Here is a 14,440-nt window from a genome sequence, read left to right as displayed (position 1 = left end):
TCTACACTGCTCAATTAGTCTGCACTATTGGCAGACCTCGCAAATCCACGTCTCGCTATACCTTTGGAGTGAAGGGCAGGTATGGATTTCGATTCCTTGGCGCGGCACTCAGATTTACGTCTCGGGCTTTCCGTGCCTCCTGCGTGGGCGCACATCGCGTTCACACTCACGCACACGCGCTAAATGCGAAACTTACCCTTCTCGCACGCTTATACAAACACACGCGCTTCGTGCGTGGGCACGCATCCAGCGCACATGCGCGTACGCTCGTGCACGAAATGTGTAGCTGCACCCAACCCTCTTCCTTTCTCACACCCAAACACACGTGCGAGTAACGAAGCAGACATTTCGTGGCGCACGTCGGTGCTCTCGCAACGTCGCATTTGTCTTCGTCAATACGGACACGCAGGTCTCTCGGCGATTCGTAGATACGCGTCTCGCATTTATGGATCTCGTCGTTTCCGGGCCGCGAAACGAAGAGCGTTGGAAGATTAATAGAAAAATAAAAAAGAGAAAAAAAAGATAATGCAGCACCTTCCCATCCATCAGTGCGCGCTTCCAAACGCCGGTGTCGGTTTTCTAGAAGTAATCTCGCCACCGCTTTACCCTTCACGATACCTTGATAATCTTCTACGTTTTATTTGTTTGTTATCCAATTCTGTAATTTGATTGATAACGCTAGCTGGTTTGTTCATTCATCCCTCATTTTTTGAAATTCTCTTCTCCCAGAACTCGGTGAATCCTGCGAATTTCTATGCACCCCTGGCGTGACTTCCGGTTCGAGGTTTTTTTAGGTTTGTTACAGGGCAGTATAGGGACCGTATTGTCCAGCTCAGACCCGGTCATGCTTGAGTGCTGTCCTGGACGTTGTCTAATTGATTGATATGTGGGGTTTAACGTCCCAAAACCAACATATGATTATGAGAGACGCCGTAGTGGGGGGCTTCGGAAATTTCGACCACCTGGGGTTCTTTAACGTGCACCCAAATCTGAGCACACAGGCCTACAGCATATCCGCCTCCATCAGAAATGCAGCCACCGCAGCCGGGATTTGAACAGGACGTTATCTAATGCCACAATATTTTCATATTCCTCCATTGGTCAAATATTGTCACGTGATCATGACTTTGAAAAAGGCAGCAGTCAGCGTTTTCTTTTTATTTGGCCGAACTTGTGGCCACGAAACGGAAACTCGTAATTGTGTCGAAAGTTTCTAAGATTATCTCGATGGTTCCTAATTATTCGGTACGGTTTGCGCAACGAAGTATCCAGACGTGTAATGGGCTGATAACAAGAACTTGAGAAGGAGCTCGGCATTACGCTTGGCCCACAAGGCTGCTACGGCCGATCTGATTGCCTTTAAATGCAGCCGTTACACAGTTTTGACTAGATGGTGGAATCTGGCAGCGTCCAGCACCAAACCGGGGTCGTGGAGTGCACGTGGGCTACCGAGGTCGCCGTCAGTCGCGGGTAGATGCCTTTTGACAGAACACGCTTTCCTACACCCATCCTATATATGTCATGAACTACCTGACTTCAGGGTTATCACGTAAGGCAGCTAGCTGAAGTGACGGCCCTTGAATGGTCACACAAGCGCTACTTTCTATCTATATTTTGTGTTTCGTTCTACAAGTATTACAATAGTAATACAAGCGCCACTAGCCCACTTGATGCTGCAGCCTTGTTCAATAATCTATTACCAGGTGGGAAATAGAGAAAGAGAGTGTTTGCGCACATGGTGATGCTTCATAAGCAGAAAGAGGTCGGAAAAGGAGGAAAAAAACAGAGAAATAAAGCGGCAGAAAGAAAGAGGAACTTGAATGTAGATGAAAATAAAGGAAATATATACATTGAGGTATGAAAAGAAAGACAACACAAAAGCATGCAGACAGAAAGAAAGAAACGAAGAAATTGATAGAACGCGATAGAAAGAAAGGGGAAGAGAAAAATAAGGAGGAGGAAAGAGAATAATCACAAAAATAAAGATAGACAGTCATAGAGAAGTGAAGAGCGAAACAAGGTTAGAAAAATAACGGGATGAGAGGAATAAATAAATATAAAATGAGTGAGAAAGCAATTCATATAAAGACACGGATAAAAGAGAAATAGATACAAGAAACAAGCGTAGAGACAGAGACGAGAAAATCAAGAGTAACAAGGCAGGCCACTTATCTCCGCACTTCCTTCAGGCATGTTAGTGCAACGCTGCCGTAATATTTCTTAAAATCTTTGTGTTGTTCTTGACTGCAGTGAAATAACTTGTCCCTCCAAAGTTTTTGAAAGTTGAAACTCAGTTCTTGGAAGGCAGCACTTAATAAATGCGAAGAATTTCTCAGCGTACTGTAGGCACTTCCATCCATCCATCCATCCATCCATCCATCCATCCATCCATCCATCCATCCATCCATCCATCCATCCATCCATCCATCCATCCATCCATCCATCCATCCATCCATCCATCCATGGATGATGGATAGATGAATCTATCTATCTATCTATCTATCTATCTATCTATCTATCTATCTATCTATCTATCTATCTATCTATCTATCTATCTATCTATCTATCTATCTATCTATCTATCTATCTATCCTATCACCCCCTTAGCCTGGCGTCAAGGAAAACTAGTGTGGGAAGGTAGGAAGGTTTGACGAATATGACACGCTGGTGAAGACATGTATAATGTTTCAATCCCGTCGCGTGCGTCGTCAAACACTTCCCACCAGACATGGGCACATTCCAGCGGGCGGATATGTGCCTCATGTATACGGGTATGTGCCTCAGGTGATTGACAGTGAACGGTGCTGAACAGCCATGGGTAATTTTAACGCGTGAGCGTTAAGAAGAAATTGACATCCGCAGCGTTGGCCCGATGAATGCAAAGACTGAATGTCAGGGTCTCAGCAGAAATCAGAGCACCGCATTGTGCGTTGCAATCAAGTATTCTATCACAGAGCTACACCAGGTAACGAAACTACTTTTGAAACAGACCCTAATGTTCGAGAAACGGCAGTTGTGTCTGCAGTGCTGGCTATCCAATTTTATAAACATTACATAAGTACACAAATGATACTTTCGTCACGTCGGCTTAACGTCAATGATAGTTAGGTGTCATGCGCTCAAGTTCATTTAAGTAGCAGTGTTCAGTTTAAGTAGCAGCGTACGTCCTCAAACCCTATCCACCAAACGTGTGGTGCATACTCGCGGGTGGGTATGTGCCTCAGCTATGCAGGTGTGTGCTACAGGTGATCACAGTTTGTATTTAACCATGAACGGAGAGAACAGACATTGCTAATTTTAACGCGTGAGCATTAAGAAGAAATCTAACATTGGTAACATTGGCTCGATGAATGCAAAGACTGAATGTCAGGGTCCTAGCAGGAATCGAAGCTCAACATTCTGCGTGGCAAACAAGTATTCTGCCACAGAGCCACGCCAAGTCTCGGAACCACTTTTGAAACAGACCCTATGATCGTGAAACGTCCGTAGTGGCTGAAGTGCTGGCTTTTCAATTACATAAACATTACATATGTACTCTTGCGATACAGCCGTAACGTCGGGTAAACATCAATTGAAGTCAGGTGTCTTTCGCTTAAGCTTCTTTATGTAGCAGTGTCCAGGGCTGCTATCCTCGCGAGCAGCAGCGCGTTATATCAGCTTATCGCTTATGGTGTTGCTAATATCCATGATGCTGTTGACATCATTATGCAACTGCGAACAACTGGTAATATGAAACATATGCGTATGTTTAACGTATGTCAGTGCGTGAATATGTACATATCTTTAGCGCAACTTCGTAACGTTTTGCCCGATAAAAAATTACAACACAGTCAGCTTGCAGGCGCATGCTTCACGTAAGAATGATTCCCAAGGTACGTGAGATCTGCCGAATTTTTCACTCGGTTTCTACAGGTTAACGAGTGAGGAAAGTTAAGCAAAAAGAAAAAAAAGAGCGAAATAGCTTTTTTTTTTTGACCGTAACATGGATGAAAACGTCAAGCACAGCAACTAATCGTGACCCCACGTCTACGTCTCTTTCACCTCTGCAGTTTTCTCGTTTGCACTGAAACTTCGCGCATCCATGGGGTGATGCAAAATGCTCGACACAGTCAGAGAAGTGTCCTTCTGTCATACAACGCTTCCATTCATTTGTGCTCCGCACGTCATAAATGGGTGCTGACAGCAATGAGCGTACACGACTGCAGCGACTATCTCTCGAATGTCGCGCTAACTAAATTTTTTTACCCGATTAAAAAAAAGACAGTGGTATGCGAGAGACACAGCTATGTAGTCTGGTTCTAACGTCATCCACACGAGGCTGATAAAGAGCTTAAAAGCAATGCTTTCAGTCACGCGCGTCGCACCGCTTATGCTGATCAGAGCTTCGTGCATGGGAGCTTCCGTTCGCAAGCCATAGCTTTTGTGATCGCCGGTAAGCCGCTTAGCGTATGTTGTGTGCGCAAACAAGACGCATCCCGTTTCTCTGTCAGGGTGTCAGCAGGCGATGATGTTGCCATAGACAGCTGAATTAGGTGCGCGAAGCGGGTCTGTTTTTATCGCGCATTGAGCGTTTCGTGGTCGCGCGTACTGTGGCGCACGCATGGCGTTCATCTATTGTCACTGGAAGCTCGTACGAGATGGTAAGCCTCTGCCTCATTGTTCACTTAGTGGAGATATAACGAACACACTATTCTCACGCAAAACACCGAGTGCTTAATTCAAGTGCGCCCTCGCGATAAGGTAAAGAGGTCTTACTTTTATGTGAGGTTCCTTCGGCTCGCACAACAGCCACCGTGGCTCTCCTTGAGAATTTTCCTCTGCTGCTTCAAAGCGATCACGCCGTAAAACCGTACGTTGTTTGCGTTGTTTGTAAATCCAGATATCTTAGTGGGCGTGGGTTTGAAGCAACAAAATTCTTGCTGGCTTAATCAGCTTGGCTTGTTGGAGAGGTTAGCAACAAAAACGCGTGAAAAATAGGCGGCGTATGCGCTAAATGTCAGGATTGTGCTCAGCGTAAGGGAGATTACCGCGACTTCTCAGACACACTTAAGATGTGGCTTGACAAAAGAAGCGAACCGTTATTTTGCTGGTTCAGCTTACGACAGTAAAGTTTAGTGAAATAGATGGATGGATTACGCTAGAGTAAATTATGTTGCAAAATGAGAAGATATTGAAGATTAATAAGACGTGTAGCTGCCATCCTGTGCATTCTCCAATAAGCAAATTAACAAAGGATAAGTAGGACATTATGTCAACCTAGGTTTTCAAAGTGCGTTAAACAACATTCAAATGCGTTCAACATTACACAACGCTGAAATTACACAGCGCTACATTATTCTAATAAAAACGCGGCTGTCAGACACCGCAGAGACGAACCTATGAAGTTCTAACTGTACGGGTGCGCGTTATGTCAATGTTGTCCTCGCAACAAACTGTGCGTGATGCTTGTTTTAAATAGGCTTCTCTATAGAACTTCATAGTACAAAATAATATAAGGGGTTTTACATCCGGAAACCACCATAAGATTATGAGAGACGCGTAGTGGAGGGCTCCGGATTTCGACCATTTCCTGTTCTTTAACGTGTCCTGAAATCGCGCAGTACACGGGACTCTGCCACTTCACCTCCATCGATATGTGAGCGTCGCAGCTGGGATCAAACCAGCGGCTTTCGAGTCAGCATCCGAGTACACTCGCCACTGTTTCGCTGAGGCGGATGTTGTAGAGCTTCGTTCCTGCTTATCGACCTTCCATTCGTAAATTGACCTGTACGTTCAAAATATTGGGACGAGCGCGCCACCAAAGAGATAACTCACCCTGTAGTTGTTGAGGTTGTCGACGACGCAAGACAGGGTCACCTTTCGGCCAACAGGCACCGTTATGTTTTGTATCAGCTCCGCGAACAGTGGTTCAGCATGGGGCGTTACGCTGGGTTCTGCTTGGGTCACCATTGTGGTGGTACCTGCATTGCAAAAAAAGGGTATTAGCGAGGAACTGAGTTTCGAGGTAGCGTAATTGTACGTAGTAAGAGTTTATCTGAGTTCGCAAAGCATACACGAGAAAAAATATGCAGAAGTTCCTAAGGTCACGAGGTCGAACCGGCACCCTTTGCGCGTGTAAAGGCACATGAACATGAAGTTATGAAGTTACCGTGAATATATTGTTGGAGGCGCGCAAAACTTGGTCGACAAAAGAAAAGAGAAACACTTTGCCACGATCACTCAGGAGAATTTTCCGGGAGGGAAGCTCCTTAAGGCTTTGACTGAGCGTCCCGTAATAATCGTATGTAGCCACCTCTCGTTAGTTCTTGAACCTGCCGTAGAAAGCGGTACTTGCACATATAACGAAATGGACATACGCTGGAAAATGCAAATGGTATGATACTGTAGAACGTTACTCATAGTATGATAAATAATAAAAATCACAGCATATCCACGGAGTGAATGATGATGAGTGGGGCGAAGCGTCCGTCATTTCGTCCATGCTTCCAGCCATCCGTTCGTTCTTGCTTCCGTCCATCCGCGCGTCCATCCGTTCGTTCGTCCGTCGTCCTCTTGTGCGTCCATCTGTGCATCCATCTGTGCGTCCATCCATCCATACGACCGTGCGTCCCTCCCTGCGTTCGTTCATGCGTCCATCCATCCATCTGCCCGTGCGTTCATTCGTGCGTTCGTCCACCCATTAGTGCATTCATTCATGCGTCCATCCGTCCGTCCTCTCGTGTGTCTATCCATGCGTCCGTCCCTGCGTCTGTCCATGCGACCGTCTATTTAATTGTCCGTGCATCCGTCCCTGCGTCCGTCCGTGCGTCACACAGACAGACAGACAGACAGACAGACAGACAGACAGACAGACAGACAGACACAGACAGACAGACAGACAGACAGACAGACAGACAGACAGACAGACAGACAGACAGACAGACAGACAGACAGACAGACGACGGATGGACGCGACCAGCGGATGATTCACGGTATGCCGATAAAAAGTATGATACGCGCAAGGCGGCGGTGGCTCGCCCTCGAAGGCAAACCCCGACGTGCGGGCGTGCGAGAAATTAGGAATGACTTCACATGAAGGCGTTGACAATCGCATGTTCAACGGCGGTGCCGTACGCTAGGGGGCGTGGTGTAGTATTGTCACGTAATACAAGAGGGGGAACACACACAATGATTAATTGAGGGCGAACTTGTGCCCAGAAAAGTAGCTATGTCACAAAGAAGAGTCCGCTAAAAGCGTTCCGCCTACGTGTCCCTTTCTGAACAGGAGGAGGAGGAGGAGGAAGAAACTTTATTCAGAGAAAAAAAAATTGAAATGCAGGCAGTTTGGTCGGGCCCTCAGTCCAGGGCTCCGCTGGCACGAGCGGCTCGCTGGACCTGGTCAAGCAAAGCTATTTGGCTCTGCTTGTCCTCGTCCGCAAGCCATGCCTCCCACTGCCTGTGAAACATGTGTGGTTGCTTTGTGATGTGTGGGCTGTCGATGTGTGTGGGCCTCTGGGTGCACTCCCATGTTATGTGGCTGAGTGTTGGTACTTGTGAACACCACGGACAGGTGTCTTTATATCTTGCGGGATATATTCTACTTAGATGGTACAACTCCGTCAGGCTTCCCGGCTCGTGCTCCTCCACCCGAGGCAAGAGCTGCTCTGCCCAAGATGCGTGAGCAGGCGCGAGACACAGTAGACGCCCACATAGCGTCTCGTCGGTTGCGAGGCACTGCAGACGCCCACATAACGTCTCGTTGGTTGCGAGGCACTGTAGACGCTCACATAGCGTCCCATTGGTCCTCTTTGTAAAATAATTAGTAGGAGCAATCTCTGTGGCATTACTCCCCCTCCGAAATGCGCATCGTCTCGATGCATGAATTCGGAAGGTTAATAGTCGAGGGGGTAGATGTTTCAGTCTCTTTCGTGGTATGGTTTCATGCGGACAACGTGGACGACCTCCGCATGGTTTTGCCGTTTCGAGTGCTCTTGTCCGTCAGGGATTACTGCATAAGTTAGGTCACTTAGCCGGCGAAGGACCTTGTATGGACTAAAGTGCCGTCGAAGGAGCTGTTCTGACAGGCCGCGGCGTCGCATTGGTGTCCAGATCCATACTTGATCACCTGGCTGGTACTTGACTCCCCTGCGGCGCAGGTTGTAGTAGTCCGCATCCTTGAACTGTTGTTGACGTATTCGGTGCCTTGCCAACTGGCGTGCTTCTTCAGCTTTCTGCAGAAATTCGTCAATGTCAGATGGCTCGTAGTGGTCATTGTCGACTGGGAGCATGGCGTCGAGAGTTGACTATGCGACCATAGACAAGCTGAAATGGGGTGACGCGGGTGGTCTCTTGGAGGGCCGTATTATAGGCGAACGTTGCGTAAGGCAGGATTTCATCCCACGTTTTATGCTCCAAGTCCACGTACATCGACAGCATGTCAGCGATCATGCGACTTAGGCGTTCTGTTAACCCATTCGTTTGGGGATGGTACGCAGTGCTTTTCCTATGGCTGGTGTTTGTCATTATCATCAAACATTGCATCAACTCTGACGTGAAGGCTGCTCCTTGGTCGGTGATTACTACCTTTGGGGCGCCATGTCGAAGAACTATGCTGTGCACGAAAAACTTGGCTACTTCAGCTGCCGTTCCTCGCTCAAGGCAGCCGGTTTCAGCATACCGCGTTAAGTAGTCGGTGGCGACTACGATCCACCTCTTGCCCGATGATGACATTGGGAAGGGTCCAAGAAGATCCATTCCAACTTGTTCAAATGGTGTAGCAGGCGGTTCTATGGGCTGGAGCAGGCCGGCCGTCTTCAGTGGTGGTCTTTCGCGCCTTTGACATTCGCGACATGTCTTCACATATTGCTGCACGGACGCCAGCAGCTTGGGCCAGTAATACTTCTGATGAATTCTGGCAAATGTCCGGCTGACGCCCAAGTGACCAGACGATGGTTCATCAAGACAAGCTTCTAGGATTTCGGGTCTCATTGCTAACGGAACGACGAGTAAGAACTTCTCTTTGTTATGCCCGAAGTTTTTTTTGTATAGCACATTTTCACGGAGACAGAATGAAGAAATGTTCTCTCAAATACACGTGGGACCTGCCGGCACGCCCTTCGAGGTGCTCGATCAATGGGAGCAGTCCTGCGTCAGCTCGTTGATGCTATGCAACATCTGAGGCTTCCATCACACAGAGAAGTGTCTAGTCGTCTTCTTCTGAAGGAGTAGAGTCAAGTGGCGAGCGTGATAAGGAATCGGCATCATTGTGTTTTCGCCCAGACCGGTATACTACAGTAATGTCGTATTCTTGCAGTCGGATGCTCCATCTGGCAAGACGTCCCGACGGGTCTTTGAAGTTCGCCAGCCAACAAAGTGAGTGGTGGTCGCTGACGGCACGGAACGGCCTTCCGTAGAGGTATGGTCTGAACTTGCTGATAGCCCATACCACTGCCAAACACTCTTTTTCTGTCGCAGAATAGTTTTTTCGGCTTTTGAGAGGGTTCGGATGGTGTAAGCTATCACTTTTTCTTCTTCATTTTGCCATTGTACGAGTACTGCACCGAGACCAATATTGCTTGCGTCTGTATGGAGTTCCGTGTCAGCGGTCTCGTCGAAGTGGGCAAGGATCGGTGGGCTTTGCAAACGTTGCTTTAATTCGTTGAAAGCTGTTTCTTGTTCTGCACCCCAAGCGAATGATTCTTCGTCTTTTACTGAGTTTGTTTAGAGGTTCGGCAATTTTTGAGAAATTTTCTACAAATCGTCTGTAGTAAGCGCATAAGCCCAAAAATCGACGCACCTCTTTCTTGTCTTTGGGCTTTCGGAATCCTGCGACCGCCGCAGTCTTGTCAGGATCAGGGCCAACGCCTTCCGCGCTGATTACGTGTCCCAGAAAACGAAGCTTGTCGGAGCCGAACTGGCACTTTTCTGGTTTGATTGTCAAGCCGGCCGACTGGATAGCCCGAAGCACTGACCGCAGTCTCTCTACGTGTTGGTCAAACGTCGCAGAAAATACCACAAAATTGTCCAAGTAGACTACGCATGACTGCCACTTCAGCCCCGTGAGGGCACTGTCCATGCGCTGGAATGTCGCTGGAGCACAACAGAGGCTGAAAGGTAGTAATTTAAACTCGTACAAGCCATCCGGGGTCACGAAAGCGGTCTTTTCACGGTCTCTTTCATCCACTTCGATTTGCCAATATCCACTTTTTAAGTCGAGCGAAGAGAAATATCTGGCGTGCCGTAGCCGATCCAATGTGTCATCAATACGCGGTAAGGGGTATACATCCTGCTTGGTTACGCTGTTTAGTTTCCGGTAGTCTACACAGAATCTCAACGTGTTGTCTTTTTTTCTCACGAGAACTACCGGTGATGCCCTCGGGCTGCTAGATGGCTGAATGATATCCTGCAACATCTCCTGCACCTGGCTCTTTATAACCTCTCGTTCTTTCGGCGAAACTCTGTAAGGGTGTTGATACACTCGCCTGGTTGTTTCCTCTGTTATAGTCCTGTGCTTCCCGATCGGCGTGCGACGTACTTTTGATGAGGGGGAAAAACATTCTGCGAATTCATCTATCAGGTCTTCCAGGATTTCCCTCTCGGTTGGCGATAGACTTCGGCTGATCGAAACTGATGTTCCAAGGTCATGCGTAGTTTCCGAAGTAGGCGGCTCTGAAGCAATGGCAAATAAGTCGGTAACTTCAGTAAAGCTGTGTAGAAAAGCGATGGCAGTGTCTTTTGCGACATGCTGAATTTCATTTCATAAATTAGTGAGCAGTACGTTGGCAATCCCACCACGTAAGCGAATAATGCCTCGAGCTATGCAAGTACCTTTCTTTAGCAGCAGCTCGACATTGCCATCCGCTATTCCTTCAGAGTCGACGAATGCGTCATTCCTTACGCCAACAAGGACGCTGCATCGTGGTGGCACGGTTACGTCGCCATCGATAACACGCAACGCAGAACTTCCCGTCTCCTCGTCTATGGCCAGCTTTGTCGAAAAAGAAATACTAGAATTCTGCAGGTTTATTAAGGCGCCGTTATCTAGCAGGAAATCCATTACGATTATTACGTCTCTCGAGCATTGTGGCAGAACTAGGAAATCAGCGACTTAGGTGGCACCCTGGATGCCGATCCTGGCGGTGCATCTTCCCAGAGGTGTTATCAGATGGCCCCCAGCCGTGCGTATTTTTGGTCCACTCCAAGGCGTCAAAACTTTCTTCAAATTTTTTGCGATTGCATAGCTTGCGACTGAATAATCGGCACCACTATCAACCAATACGTTAAATTCTCGCCCGTCCATAGTAACATGCAAGTCTGAAGAAATTTTTTCTTTACTATTATTTGTCGTCATTTTCTGCTCGTCGCTGCTTCGCTGGGGCCTTGACGGAGGATCTTTGCTTTGTCGGATATCAGCGGCCTTGCCTCCCCAGGTCGCTGGCTTCATTTTTCCTGACGCGGGCTTGTTGACCGAAGGTTTCGTGAATTTTGTGGTGAACTTGAACGTCGCGGCCTTGGCGATCGATAACGATTTGGTGCTGGTGACCTTGGCTGGTGCTGGAAGCTAGCGGCTGGAGATCCGTGCCTTGAAAGGTACTCCTCTACTTCTATAGGCCTTTCACCATTACGCGGGCATGGTGCATACACAGAAAACCCATGCAGACCGACCCTTGCCGACCCTTGGACAGTGTCGGTAAAGATGTCCAGCTTCTCCGCAGTGAAAACAGAGCGGTTTCCTGTCAGGTGTGCGCCACACATCGCTTTTCCGTGGTCTCTGCTCTCCAAGAAAAGGTGGGCTAGTCGAAGCTGACTGGCGGGCACCGGGAGTCGCGAACGAGGCATTGTGGACGGCAGGTTGGCGTAAAGCGTCTGCGTACGTTGATACATAACGTTCCTGCAGGGGTTGTTGAAGTCGAAGAGGTTGCACTTCTGGTTCCGGCTGAAGAATGGCGTGCCGAACTTCATCAGGGATGACGGATGTTAGAGATGAAACTGTCGGCATTACTTGCGGTTGGAGAATGTTACGAAGCTCCTCTTTGACGATGGAACGCACCAGCTCCCTGAGCGCCTCATTGCTGCTGTCTCGCTTTGCCAAAAGGACGCCCGTGGGCTCACTACCGGCATCCCGATTGCAGTGACGGGCACGCTGCTGCAGTGCTCTTTCTATGGTCGTGCCTTCTGTGCGGAATTCAGTAACGGTACGAGGAGGATTGCGAACCAGGCCTGCAAATAAGTCCTGTTTGACTCCACGCATCAAATGGCGCACTTTCTTTTCTTCGGTCATATTCGGATCGGCTCGTTTGAAGAGGCGGGACATGTTCTCGATATACATGCTGACACTCTCGTTCGTGCGTTGGTTTCTTGATTGAAAGGCATTTTCTGCCCTTTCCCGGCGATCCGTGCTGGCATACGCAGCAAGCAACTGCTGCCGAAAGTCTTCCCACGTCGCTATTGCCCTTTCGTGGTTCTCAAACCATATTCTCGCTCCATCCTCCAACGCAAAGTACACGCGGCCCAATTTCCTCGCCTCATCCCAGGCATTGGTCCTTGCAACCCGCTCAAAATGCTCCAGCCAGTCTTCCACATCTTCGTGCGCGTCACCGTGGAAGGGTTCAGGTAAGCACGGGGGAGACACGATGAGCTCAGATGTTGAAGCTGGATTGACCATTTCTCTGAAATTGGCGGTTACCGCTGCCCGTGTTGCTGGAGTAGTGAGGAGTGGTCCGAATTCAAGTGACTCACCTCGGAGGCGGCGACTTGAACGCTGGCGTACTGGAAAAAGTTCGCCAGGCTCCAATCGCTGGGGATCAGGGCTTCTTTCTTTTGCGCCAAGGAGACTTCCAATCATACCCCGCACCTCCACCAGAATGTCACGTAATACAAGAAGGGGAACACACACAATGATTTATTGAGGGCGAACTTGTGCCCAGAAAAGTAGCTATGTCACAAAGAAGAGTCCGCTAAAAGCGTTCCGCCTACGTGTCCCTTTCTGAACAACTCCGTCAGTCTTCCCGGCTCGTGCTCCTCCACCCGAGGCAAGAGCTGCTCTGCCCAAGATGCGTGAGAAGGCGCGAGACACAGGAGACGCCCACATAGCGTCTCGTCGGTTGCGAGGCACTGCAGACGCCCACATAGCGTCTCGATGGTTGCGAGGCACTGTAGACGATCACATAGCGTCTCGTTAGTTGCGAGGCACTGTAGACGCTCACATAGCGCGTCCCGTTGGTGTTCTTTGTAAAATATTTAGTAGGAGCAATCTCTGTGGCAGTATAATAAAGGACGTTTTGGCGCGCGCGCACGCTGAGAGGGTCGGCGGATGGACAAAGCTGCAGAGCGGCGTGCGCGCAAGGCGGCGGCTCGCGCTCGAAGACGGAACCCCGATGTGCGAGGGCGCGAGGCAGAAACGTGCAGTGAAGCTGCGCGGTGGCGCCGACAAGATCCCGGCTACGAGAACGGGAGGCCGAAGCGGTGCGGCAGCGGCGTGCGGACACACCTACGCCCCACTCTCCGTCATTCACCCCGTGAATATGCTGTCATTTTTTTAAATGCGAAGCATTTCTTAGCGAACTTCGATGACTTTAAGCGTATCTATCTATCTATCTATCTATCTATCTATCTATCTATCTATCTATCTATCTATCTATCTATCTATCTATCTATCTATCTATCTATCTATCTATCTATCTATCTATCTATCTATCTATATATCTATCTATCTATCTATCTATCTATCTATCTATCTATCTATCTATCTATCTATCTATCTATCTATCTATCTATCTATCTATCTATCTATCTATCTATTTATCTATCTATCTATCTATCTAGCCGCTTACGTTCGGGTGCTCTCGTGGTCAACACCTTAATTTAGCGTGAACCAAAATTAGCATGGGAGGGTAAGATGGTTTGATGAATATGGCACGCTGGTCAGGAAATGAATATTATCACAATCCCGTCGCGTACTGGATGGCTGTGTTCTCAAGAACCGACGCAGTTACAAGACTTCGTTCGCTTGCACGTGACCCCACACTGGTACAGTGGAACTCAACATACTTCACAAACGCGCGCATGCATAACTTGGATCCCGATTTCAGCTTCGTCTTCCCTCAAGGATATCTCGAGCTGAGGAGACTCTTCTATGCCGCCTGTGGCTTGGAGTGGCCTTCACGAACGCATACTCTTATCTCATTAGAATGGCCAGCTCTTCTACATGCACTTACTGCAGCTGCGAAGAAACCATCGCACACCTTCTGTGTGAGTGCACCCATTTCAACGCGCATAGACAAGAACTGACTGCAGCTCTGGATAGACTGGATGATCGGCCTTTGTCGGCACATAGGATTCTGGGTCATTGGCCAAGCCCATCCTCAGCCCAGAAGGCTTTGAAAGCTTTGCAGCGCTTTTTGCGGATAACTGGCCTCAGAGACAGACTATAGTGTCTTATACTCTTTGATGTTGCCTTCGC

At 48.4% G+C, this 14,440-nt stretch overlaps 1 protein-coding gene across 1 annotated transcript in view; it reads right to left on the bottom strand.

Annotated features, from left to right (window-relative positions):
• Positions 1–14,440, bottom strand: part of LOC142814685 (lachesin-like) — a 50,816-nt gene that overhangs the window by 16,128 nt on the left and 20,248 nt on the right. The window contains exon 2 of the mRNA XM_075893858.1: positions 5,815–5,960. Coding sequence (XP_075749973.1) covers positions 5,815–5,960 — 146 coding nt within the window. The remainder of the gene's footprint in view (positions 1–5,814; positions 5,961–14,440) is intronic.

The sequence above is a fragment of the Rhipicephalus microplus genome, chromosome 1, assembly GCF_043290135.1.
Source record: "Rhipicephalus microplus isolate Deutch F79 chromosome 1, USDA_Rmic, whole genome shotgun sequence".
NCBI classification, from domain to species: domain Eukaryota; kingdom Metazoa; phylum Arthropoda; class Arachnida; order Ixodida; family Ixodidae; genus Rhipicephalus; species Rhipicephalus microplus.
The sequence above is the reverse complement of the archived record's forward strand: the minus strand, read 5'-3'. Positions and strand labels throughout refer to the sequence as shown.